The following is a 24,944-nucleotide window of genomic DNA, read 5'->3' as shown; positions in this document are numbered from 1 at the left end:
TAGTTGTATGTCATCAACATAACAATGATATTGTAAGCCTTTCCTTTAAATAATGTCTCCCAAGGGAGGCATATATTTGACAAACAGCTATAAACCCAGTATGAAATTCTATTTAATCCCAGAGGCCAGAGATTAGGAAGAAGAGGAATTAACCCTGAAAGCATTGAGTTCACCTGGATAGGTAGGAGTCAAGTTAATCAAAGACAACACCCATGGTGCCACAGTAATGTTGTAGGCAATCCAGGAATGATCACATAATCATGTCACATGCAGAAGCGAGATGAAAATGGAATCACTGTATTGAAGCATTGCTGAAGACACTTTTAAAGACCCCAGTAGTGACCAAAAAAAATAAACTGGAGCAGATAATGTGACATAAGCAACCTTCATGAGAAGTTTAACATTAAAGGGAAGGTTCAAGACATACCTGTAGTCATACACAGCAGCTGAATCTAAATCAGACTTCCTAAGAATTAGAGTAACCAGATTCTTCTTTAGAACTTTTAACTAGGTTGAAAAATCCCATTCCGGAGAAAAAGAATACATGATAGTTCAGTAGAGAGCCAGACCCAGTAGGTACTGTAATAATGTAACATTCCTAGTAGGGTAAGAATCCAGTCCACAAGTGGTAGTGCATATGATCATCATAATCAGGAATATTGAAATCACATCAGTTCCAAGGCCATCGGCATTCCTTAGGACTGCACAACATCCCTGTCAGCACAACTTGATGTACACTTAACCTAACTGAAGCAACCTTGCTGGTAATATATTAAGTGAGTAGTTCACATTTTCATATTCTTCATTCAAAAAGGCATTCTGGATGGAAAGACAGGCTAGGCAACTAAATTTGCCCACCATGTAGAATAGAGCAGCCAGAGATCTCCTGAGAAAAATGCCTATTTTTATTGTAGGAGATTTCAGCATGGTAATCTAAAAGGTGTCCAGGCATAAGTGAACTCTAAACTGAGCTGCAGAAATTCAGGTTCCACCTTATTGCTCCAGATGGAAAAAAAGCTATGTGGATGAATAGATTTCCATATTACATTTAAATGCACTATGTTTTGCCCAACAGTAGAAGCTACAAAGCAATGGCAATAGAAACCAGTGCTTGCATCTTAACTGTCCCGTGTCCCCTATGAGATAGCAGTGACAAGCACCAGCTCTGTTCTTAAGGACATTCAATGGTGCCTGCAGGAAACTAAGGAAGAACAAATGGCTTCTCTGGAAATACTTGATCCTCATCATAAATAAAACCCATGTCTAGACAAAATGAGAGAAAACTTTTCTAAAGCTGCTTAATATCTAAATATGAGCACTGCTCAGAAGCTGCCGCATTGTTTCTTTCTTTTTTTAAATATATATACAGTGGATCAGTTTTCATCATTTCTATCTCACAGCTACAAGTTCTGGAGTTCAGTCCTGATCTGTTGCTAATCCTTTTGTGGAGTTTGCAGGATTTCTCCATGTCTATGTGGGTTTTACTCTGGATGTTGTAGTTTCTTCTTACTTCCTAGCTGTCTGTCTATCTAGCTGTCTGGCTATCTCTTTTTATCTTTGTGTGTGTGTGTGTGTGTGTGTGTGTGTGTGTGTGTGTGTGCGCGCATATTACATATTTACTCCTGCCTTTATGGTCCAGGTGATGGATGAAAACAGTCCACAAAGAAGCAGTTAAAGTACAGTTAAATAAACACACAAATAATTTCATAACTGGAAGAAAGGGTAGGGAAAGAGAGAGTAATCATGTAGATTTACATATGACAAATCATCAGTTTTGATAAAAAAGCTCATATGGTTTTGTTTGTATATTAGAGTCTTTTATTTGCATGGCTGGACTGATAGACCAACCTTTTCATTTGTGTATGAATGAACCCGAGGATAACTAATGATTAAAAATAAAAATTGAACTGAATGAAGGCCAAAGTGAAATTTCCACTGTGTCAGTTGCCTGAAGCACAAGATGCAGAGAAACGCAACAATTTTCATTCTTTTCAATAAAAAATCTCAATTGGTGTGATTTCTAAGTGATTTCTGGCATTATTCCCTTTTTAAGGAGATACCTCCCTACTTTGAGTTGTTGTGATCATGGAGATGATATAGAAGTTTGGAGGGTTTTACCCCCACTTAGGGGTGTGTAGGGTTGATTGGTCCCTTACAAGAAACAGTTTTTTTTTTTTTTTTGCCCTTCTGTATTTCAGGCATTAGTTTTTGGCATTTCTGTTGCTGACAGGTTTGGAGTTTGAAGTTTCATAGTAGAACTTTTAACTAGGTTGGATGGATGCCTTTATCCATTGCTGAAAACTCTAAATATGAAAAATGTGTATTTTAAATAAACATAAAAGGGAAATTTGACAAATATGTCATTTTATTATGTGTATAGCTGGAAAGTTATCTTATTCGCTAATTCTGAATTTTACACATAAGTCAGAAAGCAATTGTGACAGATAAAGCAGCATTTTTGCTTAAGTGCTGTGAGAAACATTCAGTGATTATAGCAGTAAATTCAGAAATTCTCACTTACTCTCTGTGGAGGGTTAAGCCTAAAAGAAGATGAGGACTACCTCATGGTGGTCGTATATTGGAGGTCTTGTAAACAGAGTCCCGTGACAGCTTTGATGTATTAGGTTTTCGCTGGTCCCTCTGTTTTGATGTACCTGTGGGAGCAAGGTTTGTTAATTTAGTCTAGTTTTTTTTTTTTATTTTGCTTTATTTAATTTATAAAAAGAGAGTGATCAGGTAGTCCCCTAAGAGTATGGGACCAGCTTGTTCATTCGATGGTCTTCATTAGTGGAAAGGTCTGTTGCTGAAGCCTTGTTCAGAGCAGCTTTTTGTTTCCCCTGAAGTTTTTCGTCTGTGGAAAAATTCTTAAGATTTCTACGGTGGAGTCTTGGCAGTCAAAAAATACACTGATGTAGAGTTTTAAGATCCTTTATTGGTTTTCAAGAAGAGTCTTCTCTGATCTATGTGCCCTTTCGATGCCAAAGGAAAAAGCTTCAAGCAGGTTCAAAGGTTTAGGCAGCCAGGAATTGAATCATATGGTGTGTCTCTCTTCTTTTTCAGGAATCCTGTAAATCTTGATGTTATTATTTCTAGATCTATTCCCTAAGTCTTCTATTTTATCCCAGAATAAGTTGTTTTGTTTCAGAAGAAAATCATTGTTGTTCTCATTTCAAGTAATCTTCCATAGGATGAATTTAGACAAAGATACCAAGATAACGTTCATAACTAGATATACAAATGACAATAAGAATATCTTAGATATTATTAATAAAAACTGGCAGGTACTTATTGCTGATCCCAAGATACAGAACTTAGTAGGTAATATTCCTCACTTTACATATAGAAATAGTAAGAATCTGAGAAGGATCCTACATATTGAACATTTTCAAAATGAAGTCATCAGTCATACCATTAGAAATAAAAACAGGCTGGGTACATTTACCTGTAATAAATGCAACATGTGTAGATTTATTTCAAAGGAACAAAATTTTATCCATCCTGTTATCAATTATAGATTCATACCAAAATTTTATGTCAGTTGCGAAGATGAAAATCTTATTTATCTGGCAACTTGCGTACATTGCTCAGTATTTTATGTAGGTATGACCTCCAGAAAGTTAAAAGATAGGATGTACAATCATTTATATGATATAAAAAGAAATAATCAAATGAATGCCCTAGCAAAACATATAAATAATCATTCAGGTCATACTTTTGAATTTAGAGTATTACAGATAGTAAATAAAAATAAGAGAGGGGGGAATAATAAGAGCTACTTATAATCTATTAAACTATGTTGGATTTTTAAACTACGAGCACATTTAGAACCAGGTCTAAATCAATTTGTTAGTATCAAGCCGGTATTGGTTGCCCGCAAATATTAAGATATTTAATTAATATCATATTTAATAATTTCTACATTAATTTATTTAATAATTTTTGTAAGAATTCTTTATTATTTTTATATTTATATATTTATATATATATATATATATTTATATTTTTATGTTTCATGTATATATTTTTATTACGTATTCAATATATGTTTTATATACATATTTATTATATGCATTATATTTGCTTTATGCATACTTATATATTATATTAAGTCTTAGTATTTATTAGTATAGTGTTTTGTCATGTATAGCTTAAGTTAGCAGTATGCTTACGTAGCTGTCTTAATGCTTAACAGTTACCATGGTCATTTGAATTACTTGATTTATTTGATTATTGCTTGATTGATTCTAATTAAAGTGGTTTAGATAGTATTTAAGAACTGTATACCAATTGGCAAAGTGAAATCTGAAGAAGCGTGCAGTGTTCAGCACGTGAAAGCGCTCATTCCTTTTAATAAAATCTTGGAACTTTTATGTATGCAGTAGTGGTGGTCTCGTCCTGTATTTTCGCTATTGTTTGGTTTCTCTTCTGGAACTGGGACCTCTGGATAGCAGCCGTACCTTGTCTTATTTTAAGTAATGTTCCATCAAAATCAGACATTGCCTCTTCTATACTTGAGATTTGTGATGATTGTTGTTTAAGAAATTCGCTCAGCATTTCAGCTTGTTTTTTTACATTCCTCTTTAAAATTGTCCATTTTGCTTGCTAATTTATCTGTCTTTACAGATAATTCACTGATGTTACTTACATTTTACATAGTACTTGTCCTGTACACTGAGATTAGAATGACTCATTCTGATACAATTAGTTATTTCTAGTTTTCCTGACAGGAAAAAACAATTAAAAGAGTTTCAAACTTGTTATTTTTGTAGTAAATCTTTCAGCAGATCTTCAACTATAAATCCATCAGGTTTTGAAACTTTCTGTTTGACTTATTTAATAAAAAATCCTATCAGAGATGTTAAAATGAAACAGAGTTAATAAATAGTGCGGTTAACTGCTCACCGTCTTGGCCTCGCCCCTTCTGTGATTTTTCATGCATTTCTGTGCTGAGGTAATAACCATGTTGTTAGACCATTTCATTACACATAACTTCCTAGACCTTGTGTTTATGATAGCAGCAGAACAAAATGACAGTGTTAACAGCTTATAATAAACTAATTTCTTCCTGCATGACTTCAGTATTTTTAGAAAAATAATAACTGCAGACATACAATGAAGCAACGTACAAAAGGAAACAAATGCAAATGCAGTTTCTGCTTTTTCACATACCTTCTTTATTTCAAACCAACATACATTTAATAAGTGTGGGGGTGGCTTATGGTACAGGACTGCTGTGGATTGCAGTGCCTTCTAATGAAAGTTTGTTTTGAAATTCTTTTTTTTTTGCATAAAAAAATCCTGTTCATGGGATTCAGAACTCCATGCATACATAGTTATGCAGAATTCCAGTTTATGAATTGAAAAAAATATCATTTTATTTGGCTTATCCATTCAGGATGGTTTCCAAATAGCCCAGTGATGGTGAGTAATATGATTACTCCTTACCCCAAGTACTTCTACTGTTTCTGGGGACCAAAATCACTTCTTTAGTGAGGACTGGTTTGACTGCTAGGCAAAGAAAAAGCTGCAGTCTTGCATTGGTAGGCTGCCTTAACTGACTGCTGCCTGACTTGTTTTGAATGAAAACTGAACAAACTCTTGTGGATGAATTCAGATGGTATAATAGTGGGGGATATGTTTTTAAATTATATTTTTTATTGAACAGTCTTCTAATATGCTATATGATTTGATATTTTGGGTCAGACATTTCTAGTGTTCTGGTCAACAATCCCATTAGGAAAGCCAGCCAGCCTGCAAGATACTATATACTTTTCTTTTATACGTTTAATATTGTTGTGTGCATGCATGTGTGTGTCTGTGTGTAAGGCTTTCAGTGGGTTGCACTGTATATGTCTGACAACAAAAAACTGAAGTACATTACTGTGACCACATATTTATTTGCTTCTTTGTTCGTTTGATCACCTTCATGCATGGGAGGTGTACATGATCAAGAGAGTGACTATAACTGGTGGTCATATATGCATTACTCATTTGATAGGTATCATAAATCTTCAGTGTATACACTCAAAATGTGGATGTAGTTGGTGCGTGTATGTGTGTGTAAGTATATATATAAATATATATATATATATATATATATATATATATATATGTGTGTGTGTGTATATATGCAGTTGCAGTGGATTACACTGTATTTGTCTAACAGCAGCAAGATGAAATATACTACTACAGCTATCATTTCTTTCTTTCTTTCTTCGGGCTAAGACTTTTCAGGTATACACAGGAAATAAAGTGGCTATAATCGATGGATATAGAGCTGGACTATAGAAGAAAGTGACTGAAATCTGCTGTTGTGTCACATTTGAATAGTCATTGATTTGGCTTGACAGGGCTAGAGTGTGCATGTTTATGCATGTGTGTGTCTGAGTGAAACAAACCAAAGTACTTTATTGTGATTGATTAAGGGGAAAAAAAAGTAATAACAATCAGGCATTGTAGGTTTACACAGTCAGTTTTATTTGTTCATAGGCTGATGTGAATATTGTCAGTAATGTAGCTAAAGCAATCTGATATGTCTGAAATGAACCTTTTCTCTCAAAGTTGTTCTAGTATATATTCTGAAGATGAACACTACTGCTATAAAACTAGCATATGCAGTTTTGTATGATGAGTTATTTACATACATTTTTATCTGTGCTTAACATTGATCCTGCTGTGAAATAGCTGCTCATTCCAATTATTTCAACCCATGTAATTGCTTCCCACATCCTTCCTTACTTTAAAGTCACCAGTAGTCACTAAATAAATGCATTCTATAGAAATGGAAACATCATCTACAGAGCAATAGTTTGCATTTAAAATAAAGTGCATGATTTTAAACAAACCATTTGTTTTAGAAAGCCTAATAAGTATATCATATTGTTATATTTTTAAGTTTGCTGGCAGCAGAAGATGCTAGTTTATGTGGGTGGCCTAAACGTTGCTGGCAGCCTAGGGCAGTGCCTCCTCATCCACTTCTCATACCACATAGTCAGGATTCCCAAGCCTCCTTAAAGACCCCATGTGACTTAGCTTTTATCCCTTATTGAGATAACTTTTATCTCTGAGTTAACTGATTCTACTTATCGTCTCAGTGAAAAGTACTTCCTTGTAACAAAATTAAACTGTGTTTCCTCTTTTTCCAAAAGAAAAAAAAAGTCTTCTGTGCTCCTATTCCTGTAGCAAGCTGCGTGTAATAACTACATTAAGCATCTTGACACAGCTACTATCGAATGTTGCATTTCAACCATATGCTTATAGTGCTCTATAATAGCTTACAACGTACATTAGTGACAGCCACCCCTTTGTCACACCCTTGTTATGGTGCTAGCTAAAAATATCAAAGCTTATACTCAAATGTAGTACATTCATCGTGCAAGTGCTACCCAGAAATCCTGCTCTCAAGTAATTTAAGTAATTCTGCATTTTTTATGGATAAGTCTGCCTGCCATCATATTGTCTTTTATTGCAGAAGTCATAACACTTATTAATACATATCTACTACTTAAAACATAGTGCTTCCTATGATAACTCCAATTTCCATGTCAAATTGAATTAAGATCCATGTTGAATCAAGCAATGGCAAAACTATGAAAACTGTGGAATTCGTATTTAAAAACTTTACTGCAAAGGACAGGGTAGTTTTAGAAAGATACCCTCCTGTGGGTGGAATACATTTGCCTAATTTATAGAGAAATTAGATTTTTATTTTTATTGAAGATTTGTTATACTCTGCAGTTCACTACTTGGTGTATTTTTATTCAGTGGGCACAGAAACCCTATACAATAGGTTCTGAGGCCTCAAAAATTACTTATATATGTTTTTGTAATTGTGCACATCCATGAACTCTGTTAAAATGATCATTATGTCTTGCTTTCACTGTAAGCTATTTCTCTGGATACATGTCTTGTTCAAAAAAAATGGGAGTCACTTAGTGTAGCTCTGACTATCTCCCCATGCATATAAAAAGATCTGTCATCATCAGGAAGAAAAATGGGGACTGGCCACATTAATCACATATATACATGAGCCTCGTGCAAGCAGGCACCGTAAACCTTTTTTGCTGTACAACAGAAGACTGGTCTTTCATAATGTATTTCAGGAGATATGAACCCAGTAAATGTGGGCACAGCCTCTCATATTACGTATGATACAAGTATTGGGAAGGACAAGTCAAATGAGTTCTGTAATAAAGCTTTCATAATTAGCTCCAAGGAATATGAGCCTCACTAAATCAAACACATCATCTCATATTGCATGCGTTGCAAAACAGGATAATAAAGTCTGGTGAGAGCCTTGTAAGAACAGGCATTTTCAAATGATCAGAGTGTAAACCACTCTATTAGATGGACCTGATGGTGTTCGGGGTAAAGTGTTTTCCTAAATATAGTTTTTTAGTGGCAGCTCATGGTGTGTTGTCATGTTTTGTTTGTTAGAAATAAAAATAAAATCCTACAGGCTGCTGAGCTGGTAAACCCTCCTGGGTCTTTCAGGAATATTCAAATAAAGGACTAACCTCTAAGTTTTGGGACTGACTCCTTGTTTTTTCGTGTCTCACATTTTCCTCCAGTCAGCTCCCTTGGACCCTCCTACCACTCTCTGTACCTGCCTTTAAATAACTGACCTGTTGAATGTAATGTATTAGAATGAGAACAGTCATCCATCTACCTACTTAAAAATAGACTACTTGAAACTTCAAGAAGGTGTCTTTATTCCTCCCACATGGAGACTGTCAGAGAGAGGGAGAGTCTCTAGATCTGCTATTTAAAGTGATTTTACCTAGATTAATCCTCTGTATTCTGTTTATTGTTAGTCCTGTCACCGTCTGGGTCACAGGTGTGATACCAGACTTGACTTGAGCCTTCTGGATTACCTCTGTTTTCAGCATCTACATAAGCGTATGTAACCAATGTGATGTACATCACAAGGAAGGCAGGCTGGTGTGGCCAAGTCAGGGCACACTCATTTGTGCAATATCATGCCGTGGGTTGTACCTCATGCTTGTCTGACACAAAAAGGGTAGAATAGCAGCCATTAGATAGACCACTGTAGGCATGAACATCAAAATACCAACCCAGTTCATCACATAAAAAAGGAAGAAATTAGGCAGATACGAAAGTAGGAAAGATGCGAACAGCAAGCAGAGGAAGTCACTCAAGCGTAACCATAAGGTCTGAAAGATTGGGGAGGGGGGGTCATTTTTTGTAGAAAGAGACCTTTTTCAGACAAAATAAAGAAGGGCAAGTAGTGGAAGCAGTGAAAGAGGATTGTGCTTGGGATGGAGTGAAAAGGAAAGGTAGCAGGGGGCAGAAAGACGACCATAACAGATAGGATGGTGAATGTACATAAACATACAGAGGTAGAATAAATGCGATGGAGGTGAGTTGGACAACAAAGAAGGAAATAGCGATTCATATAAAAGGGAGGGGATATGCCAGAAAAAGAACAGCACAAAGTTCTGACATGGATAAATACAAAGTCATCCCAAAAGGTAAAAAACACAGGCATGACTAGGCTGAGAGGCAAATGTTATGGCTGGTTACTCATACTTTTCCAGTGGGCAGTATCTGGCAGGCACCTGACTTCATAAACCACACCACAAGGCAATCCACTTTGCTCAGGCAGGCATCCAGTTGCTGCTGCACCTAAGCCAACATCAGAATTTGTAACTGATGTCAGAAGAGCAGAGGAGACCCTAGTAGACCATTCTGATAAAAGGAGCTGTTGCACCCTCCTAAGAAGCAGCCTTGGAGGGCATTAGTAAACCCTTCTTTGCGACCTCCTGTGAATCAGCTATGGATTGCACCACTGAAACCTTTATATCACTGCCAGCAAGGTAACCACTGTCTCCCTGTTGAGAGGGAACCCTCATGGCGGCTGATGACACAGTGTCAGAGACATTGGCTGGCACTGACTCCTCTGAGCATGGCTTTCCCTTCCTCAGTAATTTTACCTGAAGGAGGAAGACACATTGAGGAATAACATTTTTATACGTGCTAGGTGCACACAGTTGTACAGTGGATTAGCACATATCATATAAACCCTGCAACCAAGAGAGTTACTGTTGCTTTATCTAACTTCCAGACATGTTTATTTTATGCTCCACAACACTTTGAAACAAAGTATGCACACCTGGCTAAATATAATATGTAGGCAAGATGCCAGCACACAACAGCACTGGAGGAAAACAATTTAAAAAAATACTTACAGTACATCTCTGCCTTTCTTTCCTCATTCACTGCCTCTCACTGTTGAGGCAGGCCAGCTTGGAACCACCTCAAGTCACCATAGCAATGTTTTCAGAGCGGGTGATGCTAGTAAAATCACTTATCCATGCAGGCTAATGCCAAGTGTCCACCTTCCACAAGGGGCCTTCATAATGCCATAGTAAGCACTTCTGGTTGTTCCTACACCTAATGAACTAGAACAAGAACATTTTGCTCTCCTTGGCACTCCTAGCTGGAGCTGTGCATTACACAGTATCTAAACTAGCTATGGCCACTCAGTTAAGTGCACTTGAGGAGCAAAATTTAAAATGCATAACACCTGTTGCATGGCCACACATTTGCAAATCACACGTTATGTAATGTAGTGCTGCACTGTGACAGTACCCTATATCCTTTGTCATGAAAAATAGTGGTTACAGCTCCCCAGTTTCAATCTTATACAAAATTTCAATTGGTAATTGATTAAAAAATTAATTAAATAAATTTCTATAAAATTGCCCTAATAAGATGTACATTCCTAGGAACAAGTGTAAATATACACTGTATGTACATAAAAGCTGAAGGAAAATTTGCATGAAGTTTAAGGGTACTTGCAAATGAAACATTCTCATTTAATCCTGGTGGATCTAATACATTAAGATGCAGCTACCATATCAATTCTATAAATTCAGTGGCTGTTTCCCAAGATCTACCCCTTCAGGTCCCTGTCAGCCTTTTACAACACAGCAGATAAGAACAAATCATTTATGCTTACAAGCATTATTCATAACATGGATAGTTACACTGTGATTAGGTTCTGATGAACTCCATTTATGCCTACAAGGAAGAAAACGTTCAACCTTTTGAATAAAATTTATGGATACACTTCCTGTGGTTTTAGTGGCAATTTGTTTGTTACTCTATATCCTTAGTGCTGCAACACAATGATAAGAAATGAAATATTGCTGTACCAGATCACTACAGCCATAAATATATTGCATGCATGAGCATATTGATTATATGCCTCATGGTCACTGTCACGTGCATGGCTACCACCATGAATGCTATCTGGGCAGCACAGTGCTCCTTGGCAACAATTCAGAAAGAGAGACAATAAGTAGCCTTATTAACATAACTGTCATGGATTTTTTTCTATTGTTGTTGTTATATATGTGGCAGAGCCATTTTGTGCAACTCCACTCAATGCTGTACAGTTGTGGATTAGTGGAATTTCAATAAGGAATCTGTAGACTTGCAAGTTAACAGAGTTAAGGAAGGCATTATATAGTTTTGCAAGAAGTCCAAACTGGTAAAGTACATCACCAAGAATAATAAGCCCTGTGGTGGATGTCAGTCACATTGACCCAGGCTATGTGATATATCTGTAACTGGGAACTCAGGTCACTGATATGGCAGTGCTCCATCTGCATGTGTTTTTTGAGGGAACAACCTTATAAAATGAAAACATTGTGATATAAGGCTGTAGTGCGTAATGCAGTGGAGCAAAATTTGTGCATAGCATTAACTTTGACTTATAAACAGGTGCATAAAGGGTGGGAGGTGATCATATGTATACTGCCATCCCCCAGCATAACACATGCATCCACACACACACAGACTGACATGTTTTATTCACACTGGTACATGCACTAGCATGGCTGTGCAAGTAAAGCAATAGCTGTCAGAATTCATAACATATGATAATGAAGTTTACTGCTAGTTCTCCAAACATGTAGCATGCACCTCATGGGCAAAGATTCGACAGGATCAGGAGTAGATATGGTAGGGAGAGGTACAAGATGTGAATGCTCTGAGTTGTAGTAATAGGTGTTTAAGTAGGTTCAATGAAGGGTTACTAATATGATACTGCATGCAAAAGGAAAGGCATGGGCATTGCAATAGACAGATCCACCCCAGGTAGTGGACTAAAACCACTGAAGCATCTTACTGAAGCTTTTGGAGTTTTTGTGTGACCCCCCCCTGTCCTGAGGAGGAGCTGTTTTTATGTCAGAATTTGCCGGCACAACCACTTATGTGTCATTTGGGGTTATAACACATAGTAATATTTATTACGATATACATATGAAGAGAAGGATTGTCCCAGATCTGTCTGCGTATCTAGCTTTCTAGGCACATGTGGCCTATAAGTACAACAACCTTCATAGTACTACATATGCTAAGGGGATTATAGGGGTATGTATGTAATCAGAGGGTTTTAAATGTGTGCTCTTGCTTTTATAGATTCCACTAGTAGAGAGTCCAGCACAGCAGGACAACACAGCACTGATGTCAGCAGAACATGTATGGCTAACAATGATGGCAACATGTAAGTGGCACAGTCCAATGCCAGTGTCTATAACACTCTATGAAAAGGATTAACTACATCTACCGCTACAGAGGCTCCTGTAAGGTACAGGTAGAGAATATAATCTTACCATGACATGATGGATGGCTTCTACCTGAGATCCAATTATAGGCTGTACCTTTCTCCCCAGCACACACCATCAGAAATGCCACTGACACTGAAGTTTGCATAATCACCTTGTGGAATACATGTGTTGGGTGAAAGTGGGCACCGTCATGGCTATGGGACTATTCCTGGTGCGGCTGCGACACTTGGTAGTAACCAGCAGAAATGTAACTCTGTGATTTAAGCTCAGATAGCTGCTACCACTATGGTGAGCATTCTCCATGGATTCTGATTGATGAATAACAAGTGCTCAGTGACATGGAGTATAAGGACAAGGCAAAAAAACAATGATCACTGAGGTCACTGATGGCAAATGTTTACTCCAGTAGTACCTCCAAAAAACACGTTATAACTATTGTCCAAATTACATTCAGTAGCCATGATTTCCATGCCTGTGGGAGGGTCAGGAAGCATGAAGGTCAGATGTACAGACCATCACAGGTCAGACAACTGAGACTACTCGAGAGATGGCCTGTCATCTGTGGGCATGCAGTATTCCATGTCCAATCATGTGAGTTATTCTAGTTGTCCTTGCTCAGCATAGGGGGCACCTCATTAGGCTGCTCATGTGTATTCTCATAACGCTAACAATTTCCAATTACCTGTAAATACACATGCTGTGGCCTTACTTGTGGCAGACTGCCACTATGTGGTAATGGCACTCATCAGGTTAAGTACCCAATATGACCTATCATAAATGCTTACAGATCTTTATTTCTAGACCTTCCCTGACATGAACTGCATTATGTCCTGATTGCATAAGCCAACACAAGGGGACACTGCTATCAATTACATCATGGCAGCTTGGCTTCTCCCAGTGGATAACGTGTTTACTTACTCACTTACAACCTCTCAGAGAAAGTGGCTACTGTTTTCACCTCTGATGATTCTACCCTGTCTCATATTGTTACAGTTATCTGTCTCTTTGTCCCATTCAACCACTTTCATCACTCTACATGTCATAGTGCTGTGGTCACCAGTCATTGTGTCTCCACCCCAACCTCTTGTGCAATTGAAGATGACTGTGCCTTGCCCAGCCCTTAAGAAAGCCCCAACAAGGGTCAGTTCACGAATGATTTCATACACACATTGTGTGCCGTACATCAAAGGTCAGTAGACTGGGTAAAGATAATGGTATAGTTGTATTAGTCCTTTGAGTTCACACCAGACAAGGGTCAAGTTACTAATTTTAACCATCTGACTTTTATCTGGATCCTCCAATTCAATAGACAGGACCTAAAGACAGAAAGGATGCAGGATATGGCAAAATATTTAATAATAAAAAAAAAAAAAGTTTGTGTCTTCATTCTGCAGTTGTTAGGGTTTCATCAGAAAGTGTTACATCAACACAAACAAACTGATTTAATTAACTAAAAAATGTCACTCAAATGTTCATGTGACAAAAAAGTCAGGTGACTGTGAATCAGTATTATATTTAAAATAAATGATTGTAATACCACTAAGTTCACAAAATAACAAGTATATCAAGTTAATGTGTAAAATAACTAACAAAGATGTACAAATGAATTTTAAAACTGTTTACACAACTTTTCACAGGCAGTTATTTCAATATAACTAATGAGGTAATAAGCAATTCTCAAAAGAAACGGAACTATTCTTTTTTGCAAGAAAAATAAATCAGTCACTTATCTTCCCCTAGAATTCACTTATACTCACAGAAGCTTTGAGATAGTGTTTTAACTTTTACTGGAGGGGAGCCCGTGCAGGAAAAACAGCTAAACAATTTCTTGAAGCATTTTAAATTTTTGCTTAGTCTCTCTCTCTCACTGGAAGTCTGGGTAGCCTCAAGGAACAGTCACAGCTGGATTAGAGATATTAGCATATATGACAGTCTGTGCGAATTTGAAACACATTTTGTACTTGGGATTCTGGAACACATTTTGGATTTGGGACTTCCACCTTTGTCCCATATAACAAGTTGCAGTAGAGCCTTTGAAGAAATTGGAACACTGACTGGCTAAGGAGCTTGTAACCCTTAGCTCTATTATCTGGGTATGGTTCTCTGGAACTCTGCTTTCACATTGACAGTCTTCCAGAATAGCCTGAATATGTCTCTGGTTGTATCTCAGAATGGTGCCATCTTCAGTTTGCACCATGTAGTACCTTGGTTCATCATTTTTAGGACATTGGTTCATCGAATTTCTTGTATCTCGGTGCCAACTATTTCCCTTCTCTTTCTCATCCTCAAGCTTAAGGTGCACTGACTGCCCTGGTTGGAGGACAGGTAGAATTTGGGTGGAATATTATCTGTTATAAAAGTGCTTGTAAGATTCTTTTGCTGTCTGGTCACTTTTCATAATGGAATCCAATGGAATCCAATGGTTGCTGGGTTAAGTCAGGATTGCAGCATAAGTTTGCTAGTCCTAATTTGTTTTCTAAGCATTGGCTATGGAAGCCTTACTCCTGCATTACCACAAGAAGTAACACTGTAAGTCATGAGAGCTTGCCAAGGATCAGGTTGTCAGAAAACATTACCGGGTTCAGTGACTACTACTCCAAACACCAAATTAGACAGGCAAGTCAAACTCCCCAACTCATGGAACTCTAAGAAGTTCCCGATTTTCTTCCCAGTGGCTACTACTTTTGCTAGCTTAGTCAAAAAATATTAACAGTTTGAATTACTCTGTCAGTGGTTCCTCTGCTTTAATAAGTAGCACATGATATTATAGTAATACCAGTCCTTGTATCAGTTTTACAACTTCTTATTTAGTTTAACATCTATAGCAAAATGTCCCTTCAACAAACAAACAAAATGTCCAACCTTATTGCATTTCTTACACCTTCTGCCATGTGCAGCACACTGCCTGACTCAGTATATAAAAAGTTACACATTGTACATTTGATAAGCTTATATTTATGCTGCTTGTCATAGACACACAATATGGCTAGTATCATGCTTTTACTGAACTTACCACTTTCTTTGTGTTTTACCTCACACATGCCACTGGTTGCCTTCATATTAGCATTTTTTCTGCTTACTACTGCAGTCTGTCTAACAATCTGTATTGCTTTTTCCAAAGATAAATCCACTTCTAGCTGTAATTTTCAAGAAACTTCAGTATCAGTCAGTCCAGTCACAGTTCTAGCTCTAATTTGGTCATTTTGTCTCCTCAAACTCAATATTTTCAGACAGTTCATTGAAAAGCATGACAAAAAAAGATTCAACAGGCTCGCCATTAGCTTAAACACATCTGTCAAAGCATGCCCTTTCATGAATAATATTTTTGATGGGTTCCTATCGGAACATCGAAAATGCAATTGTTCGAATCACTAAAGGTCAACCCTTAATGATCGAACAATTACATTTTCGAATGGTCTGAAAAATGTATTAAAAAAAAAAAGGTGAAGTAAAGGGTGTAGGCAGGGGGCACCCCCCCCCCACAACCCCTGCTACTTAAATATACCAACTCCGAGATCGCACTACAATGTAGGAAAGGGAAACCTTCCCTTTCCTGTGCTTAACTCCATTAAAGTGCGCTGTCAGAGTTGGTATTTTTAAGTAGGGGGGGTGCAGGGGGGCTTGCCCTCCTGCTCACAGCAGTTATTTTTTTTTTTATTACATTTTCGAACTTTTAGTACTTCGATCATATGGTGTCGACCATATGGTATTCGAAGTACTGAAACTTCGATAATGTCATATGTAACCATTTTTGACACAAAATATTCATTGAGTTGACATCACTCTCTCATATGTAACATTCTGGCCCTCAGGAAAATGAGAATGAAATGTAAATGCAAAAGATGTTTACCTGGATGCCTTTACTTTCTTTATCCAGCTTGGCTGCAACCCAGAAACCTGCAAATCACTACCTCCATGATGACTAGGCAAATAGTTTTTCTAACTTGTATGGGTCTGGTTGATTAAACTTATTAATTTTCAGTAGACGTTTAGTTATTCTTGGCTGCAATTATGATAATGATTAATAATGATTTTATCTGGAGGTAATTGGCTACATTTCCACAAAAATGACTTGTTCTGCGAGCTGAGGGGGTCGACTTAGCTGGCAAACCAGACTTAATGCATTGTGGGAATAGACAGTTATTAAAAATGCAGAGCTCTATTACATACACACAGGCACGTGTTCATGTTTAAAGCTGCATACACATTTTATCATCACACAATGTAAAGCTGCATTAAAAAGTCTGTTTTCTCCTAGTTTTTTTCTGTTTAGCAGATAATGCTGAACTTTTATTACTGTACTGTGCTGTGCATGCACTCTTTTGAGTTTATAGATTACATTTTGTGTAGGGTAACATGGCATACTAGATGCTATTGGTGTGCTTCAGTAATTGTTTTTGATTGTCATACCCTTATAATGCACAGCACCATGAAGGTATGCCCTTTTTCCAATATTCTGTAGCACTACACAGATTTCATGTTGCAAACCTAGTGCAGAGTCTCTGCAGGATGTGTAGTTTCTGGCTTCCCTGCAATGGCTTTTCATCACCTAGGACAGCATATTACTCTATTTTATTACCTAAGTCTCAGAAGAATTATCTTAGGATTTATTGTATTGTTGTTCCTGGTCATTGTTATGGTTCTATATACCAGTTGGTCTTCCAGGTGAGCTTAGTTTAAGACAGAGAAGAGATTCATAACAAAAGAAATGCATAAATTCATAGCCAAACACACACATACACACAGAGATCTCTCTATGTATATATATATATATATATATATATATATATATATATATATATATATATATATATATATATATACACACATATATGTACAGAGAGATATGCATCTAGATACATGTTTGGGCATGTGTGTACACTGCAGACACTCACAGACGTATAATACAATGTTTTGTAGCTACATCAGAATAGGGTTAAGATTTCTCAAAAGTGAAAGATATGCTTTACAGAAAAGTGTGTGCAAGTGAGTTGGTAAATACAGCAGTAGGGCAATATTTAAATTAGTTTGCATGTTAAAATGTAATGCACTATAATTATGAATTCTCCCAGGGGTATCTATTGGAGATATCAGTGTCATGTTATGTAATTTGTTAAGCTATTACGGGAAAGAATGCAAAAGATGATACAGGAATTTATATCTGGCAGAAAGATGTATATATTTCAAGGCATCAGACTGTTATAATTCAGAAATGTTTGTTGATTTCTAGTTTTATTTACAGCAGGCATGTAGTATAGTATGACCCTAGACATCACGGACCGAAGTAGAGACCCACACAACAGTATCTGAAAACAATACTGGAAAGGATAATTTTGAACTAGTTAAAATAGTAAATGAATTGGGATTGCAATGTGATAGTGATCTGATAAAAAGCTTATTGAATTAATAAAATGTAGCATGATATTAAGCTGGAATGCAATTATTTCTGCTGATCATCTACAGAAATCAAGTTACAGCAAACAGCATTCATTTTAGAGGACTCTTTTTTAACTCATGTTTTATTGGTTTTGGTTCCAAAAATATAAAATTACTATAAATATGTCTAAACCTGGTGTGAGATACATATTCCATATATAACATTCAGAACACTAACAAACTACTTTTCTGAGATACAGCAGTACAGATCAGTTCAGGCAGTCAAGCTCCCAAAACTCTATGTTATTGACCAAAAAGAGTAATTAAGAAAGAGGCACCATCGCCTGATAAGCATACGATTCTTTCTGATTCTTGTCTCTCTTGCTCACACCTTCTACCTAATCCTGTCACTGCCCCTCAGCTTACACCCCCTATACATGGCCTTTCCTAAAGACATACTGTACTGCATCTACTTCCTTTGTCACACTTAACTCTCCAACTTTTCCCTAACAGCTTCCTACAACCTACACACCTGTTGTCATCTAACACCTTTGTTAAATGCTCCTAATAGCTGGCTAATAAGCTGAAGCAGTTTTGCAAAAATCCTCCCTTTTCAGGCCCCACAAATCTACATCTTTCAGCCCGTTCTTATAATCTTTTTGACCAAGCTATGAGTATTATTTCCAAACTTTGTGTGTTGTACCATACAAACAGAACATCCTACCATTATTTGTCTTCTTACCATAAACTGAACCCATTGCTCCTGGAGCACCTTGCACAGTTTCACCACTTTCTCACATTTTCCACCACTTATGTAAACTGTTGACTCCCTCCTCATCCATACTTTCACCACACTGCCCAAGTCCAAGATGGCCATTTTTTGAAATATTCCCTTTTTCCAAGGCATGTTGATCTCAGAGGTGGTATATATACGTTTGTGGGTGAGGGGGGATTGCCAAGCATTGGGGCTCACTCCCAATAAAAAAATGAAGAAGAATGATGTTCGAGAGTCACTCCTAAGAATGATGTTCGAGAGTCACTCCTAAGAATGATGTTCGAGAGTCACTCCTAAGAATGATGTTCGAGAGTCACTCCTGGATTTTCCATTTTTTTCAGTCAGTCAGCACTTTCCATTATGATTGACAACATTTCAATAGGGAGCCTTATAATATATTACATTATTTACTTTTGTTGCCTTATTTGGGCTAATGTCCATGCTGCACAAGATAGATTTGCACTTTCCTAATCACCAGAACAATTGGTCTCGCAACCCTTACCAATCCTCTGGTAAGGTACCCATCCTCCTCTCTCAGCTTAGCTTCTTATGCTATTCAGGACAATGCTGTCACTAAGGAGCACCACAATGTCACTTTCTTACATTTCATACAAGAACGTCAAAAGAAGAAAGAATTTGTCCAGAATTTGCCTGTAAGTACAGAAACAATACTTTCCATTAGCCTATCCACATTTCATTTCCAGCTGCTTGAATGCTGATTCCTGTACTCTTTAGTTGGCCAAAAAAAAAAAAAAAACTCTTCCACCTACTTTGATACATAACTAGCATCTTTGAAACATGTCTCCTTTCTTTTATCTCACTCTTGACATAACCACCTTAGTTAATCTTTGGGGCTCAAATACATCGAGATCATCAAACTTATGACATCTATCTTGTCTGGGCACGTCTCTGAATATTCTTCATTGCTATTTTCTCCCCTTAACATGACCAGGCTCCCCACAATTAGCTGTCACTCTGAAGGTCTCTATTCAGCAGCTGAGTGATTCTCACTCAGTTTGCTGGGCTGGATTGTCTCCCCTCTATTCCCCTTCTGCATAGTTGACCAGTGCCCATCATGCATCTTTCTCTCTCTTGTATGGTCTCCATGCCTCATTTCAAAGCTTGCTCCAGAGAATAAGACCAGTATACTGAGGCTTGCCAGATAACCCTTAGTATCACATGAGGCTTGACGCAGATCACAGCTGTCCCCAGCTCTTAACCCTCAAGGCTAGAAAGAGTTTAGTCTCTTTTAGCTTATTAATGGAGAGAAGTCTTCATCAGTGCACATCAGCATGCTCACCATTTTCAACCCTCTCCTGACCATGGTTTGCTTGACCATATTAACCTCTTCCTGACCATGGCTTGCCTGAATATTCCCTCTTCAGTGTGATAGCTGTGGTGTTTTACAACAAAATGCCACTGTTTATTTGGTGTTGCAAAGATTCTTCAAGCTCTTTGTATTCTGTATTGTTGCAGCTCCAAGTGAGGTAAATTTTTTACCATCTCCTTTATGCAATAGTATACCAAGGAAGTTGGGTCAGGCCCCACCAATCTTTACTCCTCTTAGTCTCACAGACTCAATATTCTCCTCTCTGGGATGAGTATCTAATTCTTCTAGCTTCTTGTTTAGTCTTGAGTATCACTCTAAGCTTTTCCATCTCATTGTCTTACCATTATACTTCTCTTCTTGGTCTCCAATTCTTTTATCAGCAATATCAGCCGACAGATTGATTATCTTATTCTTAACCTTGAGTGCTTCCACCTCCTGCATCATAGCTGTCATATTCACAGCATCCAGGTTTCCAAGAATCCTGTCTTGTTTCTACTTCTTCCTGGTATCTAACTCTACAAATCTTGTACTGACATGAAGCCCTTGTATTCTCTGTGTTTTTATGTTCCTGTAGCTGTCCTTCCACCCTACCTTAATTAATAAATACAGGTATGTCTGGGATAGTATAGTGGACGTTTTAAGTTTCAGGCTAGAGGGTGTCTGGGGGATATTGGGTTATGGGTAAGTTTAGTATGCAAGGTTTAGGGACCAGGTAGAAATTGTAGGGTTAGATTTACAGACCGGGGTTTGGGATTAAAATCACGGAACAAATAGTTTTAGGTTTAGGGAGCATAGTTTAAGTTTAGGTTTAGGAAGTGAGTGAAAGTTTTAGGTGTAGGAAGTATGGTGTGGGATTAGGGCTATGGGGCAACTGGGAGTTTTATGGTTAGAAAGCAATGCTTGCAATTAGGGTTAGTAAGTCACTGGGAGTTTTATGTTTAGGGAGTGGGGCTTGGGAGTAAGATTAGGCAGCAACTGGGAGCTTTATGGTTAGGGTTAGGAAAGGAAGTTTGGAGAAATGGTAAGAGAGTGGGTGGGACTTTTAAATTTAGATTTAGGGACCCATATGTATAGAGATAACCTCACAAGTACAGCAGAATGAACATTTCAGCAGGGCAAGCTAAGAAAATAAAACAAACAAAACACTGATTGTGAAACTGTGGAAATAAAAGAAATTTGCAGGACTCAGTAAATGAAGCTTTTAATTTGTAAGTGCTTTCACTTAAAGGAAGACTTCTACAGACTGATGAAGTCTAATGTTTCTTTCTTCTAAGTGAGACAAGAGCACTTACAAAATAAACATTTTATTTTACAGAGCTGTCAAATTCTGTTTTATTTCCACAGTTTCACAATCAGTGCTTTTATTTGTTATATGTATAAACATAGTAGGATTGTGCTGTTGGGAGGTCAAGTCCTTGTCTTTTCAGCAAGTGATTGCCTGAAAGTAGATTGGTTAGAATTACCCCATCAACTAACCTACACACAACTTCTTACCACCTATAAAATTATCCCAAATTTGTCTGCTTGTCCAGCACTAAATAATGTTCTACACAACTATATTCCTAGTCGGTCATTACGCTGCAATGTCCAAACACTCCTGTCTGTCCACAAACTTAGCAAATCTGCTGGGCATCATCTGTACTCACATCATCTTGCTAAGGCCTGGAACTCCTTATCTCTACATCAGGTCAATACCCTCCCATCCTTCAAAGCCTTTCTGAAAAATTAATTATGCCAAAAGCCGGCTCTCTTCACGCTCAACACCAGGATAAATTATATCCCTAAATGTGAATAAATACCTTCATTTCCTTACTTCTGTCACTATCTCTTCCTTGGCTTTCTTCCTAAATATACCATAAACCTGATTTTGTCTCACTTTGTGTTGCTCTTCCTGTTTGTATTATACTAACTTGCCTTTAATTTCTGTATTAAAAGCCACTATTACTGCAGCATGAAGGTCCTTTTTTAATTTATTTGACCAATTCTACATTGAACATATGGAAGGAGAAGAACCGAGAAATGTCACCTCCTTCCTTGCTGCTGCCATAGTTTGATATTTGGAGGGACTTATAGATGTGAAGCCTACAACTCAAAAAACATGCAATGCATGACACACACATATCCTGCGTCTAATGAGTAAATGGGAAAAATCCATGTTCTGGGCCATCTGCACCTAATGCAAATGGTACAGGACACAGAGGACATGCCTTATGAGACCTGCCTAGTTCTCAACAACTGAGGTGTGTAATGCATCAGGAATCATGCATGCATGCTCATGATCTTCGTCAATCATATTGCATCCTGGATTTCATCTGAACAATTGCCCATAACCTCTTAATACCACTTTATCTCTTTGCTAGCAAGTTCCTCAGTGGAGCAGGGCATTTGCCCATAATGCATTTGCACCAACCCCAGCTTTAAAAAATTCACAAATCATGTGACACAGTTAAGCCTCATCCACACCTTTCACTCCATCATGTCCTAGTTGTGCCAAGCAGATCTTAATGGAGTCTACAAGGCAGATGTATCACTACTTATTACAGCTCCCATCTCATGCTGCTTTATCACCTGTATATAATAACCAGTTAGATTCGTTATCAGGTCTTTTGTATCCATGGCTCAGTGTTTAGTGCACAACAATTTCAGCAAACCTAATCATTTGACCATACCCTTTTCATGACAGGGTATTTGATGAGTTGCTCTATGGTATGCCGGGTAGGAAACGGTACTTTAACATTCCATTTGACTTTTTCTTTTAGGGAAAGAAAGGTGATAAGGTTGGATTTTTTCCTGCCAATTTTGTACAACGGGTTCGACCAGGAGAGAATGTATGGAAATGCATAAAGTCATACCAGGGAAATAGAGAACAAGGCCATATGACCGTCAAAGAATTTCAGGTATGAATTACTTATATGTTTTAGTGGAATTTATTCCTTGTAGAATCCTGCTGAAAATTCCATGATTTAATTTAGAGGAGGGATGCTCAGAGTTTTGAAGCCTATATAATTATAGAGATTAGTATTTCATTTTTTGGCTCCCTTCTCACTATAACAGGTATGTCAGAGGCTTAGGGTTGGATTAAATGTTGACTTATCTTATTGGTCATTCATTTGGACAGATTATGTAATAAACAAAGCAAAAGTATGTTTATGGCACTCAGGAAATCTGTAATCACATTGAAAGTTTGTGACGTTATTGCATTTCACTGTGCTGCCTTAATTCTGCACTTCATTGTAGACTAATGTATTTATGACCTCAGTGCCCTTTAGTTTTTTCACATGCTGATGCCATAGCTATGGCAACTGGATTCATGAAAATTGGTTACAATTTGATCTATACTTTCTGTACCTTCACAGATTTGATTTGGCATGTACCTTAGGATTGTTCATTTTAATGTTTGTTTTATTGCTTTTTGTATTTGTGTGTATACTTTATTGCTGTTTGATACAGTACTATCCCAGGGATTCATTCATGCCTACACTAAGTGTTCACTTTTCTAATTGAACAGACAGCACAAGCATAACTCACACTTTCTTCTTCCCAATTTTAATTTTCCAACTGATTTTCTTGCAGCCTTAAACATCTAGGGGAATCCATAAAGGTTTCCACAAAGTGTAGACTACATGTACTCTTAATGTACCCTTTCTGAGTGATTAAAAGCACAGCAAATGTGGTAGGGATGTTCTAGAACACAGATCAAGTACACTTATACACTTAGTGTAGCAGTTAAGGGATCATCTTTTGATAAAATGTACTATTTCAAATATCATTGAAAACACAGATTGTTTATCATATTTACATATTTTGATAGTGTCTGAGGTTGGCAGTTGAAAGTCCAAAGACAATAATTGCTATATTAAAAATGTAAAGACTTTAAGGGAAATTTATATTAATTCCAAGACTGCAGTATCTCAGAATAATCTCCTTACTCAAAGGTACAGCAATAGTGAAGTTAGTATATTTATATCTATTGATATGCATATAGATATATAGCTGTGCATGTGCGTGGTGTGTGTATGTATATGTGTCGATATATGTGTATAAATATATATATATATATATATATATATATATATACACATATATATATATGTGTGTGTGTGTGTGTGTGTGTATATATACACACACACACACACACACACACACACACACACACACACAAATATATATATATATATATATATATATATATATATATATATATATATATGGGCTACCTGAAATTATCAAAAGCTCACTTTATTGAATCCCGTTTCAGCAAATCTCACTTCATCGACTTCCATTATATCGAACTCCTGGAGCTACGAAAAGGAAACCCTGGGAAAGGAAACAGTTGGCCACCATGGTTCACTTAGCCCTTACTCCACTGTAGTGCAATCTCAGAGTTGGTATATTTAGTTAGGAGGGGTGTAGGGAGCACAGTCCCCCACGTCGGGAGTATGGGGGGGGTATTTATTTGCTTGTGTTTGTCCTGGTGGTTTAGTGGTTCCTTTCCCAGGGTTTCATCTTTGTACCTCTGGGAGTTTGATATAATGGAAGTTGATGAAATGAGGTTCGCTGATAATGTGAGTCTTCGATAATTTGATGTAAATCCATATATATCTATATCTAATCTATAAGGGAAAGTAAATGAAGCTAACAAGAAGCTTTTTGTCATGTGTACATTGTGTAGCTATGTGCACATGGGCACGAACAGTTTTAGATTTATTAAACTCCTTGTAATGTCATGAACGGATGCACAAATATGTGCAGCCAAGGAACCTTTCATGCAATGCAAATTTTGCCTTAATTAGGTGACTTTTATGTAGATTAACCAGGTGGAGCATTCCAAGAAGCTATAATGAATCTGTGTAGACTCCATGTCTGT

General features: G+C 37.3%; 1 protein-coding gene across 1 annotated transcript in view; it reads left to right on the top strand.

Annotated features, from left to right (window-relative positions):
• STAC2 (SH3 and cysteine rich domain 2) overlaps nucleotides 1-24,944 on the top strand; it is an 816,617-nt gene that overhangs the window by 752,967 nt on the left and 38,706 nt on the right. Inside the window, exon 10 of the mRNA XM_044055061.1 lies at nucleotides 22,837-22,974. Coding sequence (XP_043910996.1) covers nucleotides 22,837-22,974 — 138 coding nt within the window. The remainder of the gene's footprint in view (nucleotides 1-22,836; nucleotides 22,975-24,944) is intronic.

This window comes from Protopterus annectens, chromosome 13.part0 (genome assembly GCF_019279795.1).
Source record: "Protopterus annectens isolate FY-2018-M chromosome 13.part0, PAN1.0, whole genome shotgun sequence".
Lineage (NCBI taxonomy): Eukaryota > Metazoa > Chordata > Ceratodontiformes > Protopteridae > Protopterus > Protopterus annectens.
Note: the sequence above shows the minus strand (reverse complement) of the source record. Positions and strands in the feature narration are given on the sequence as shown.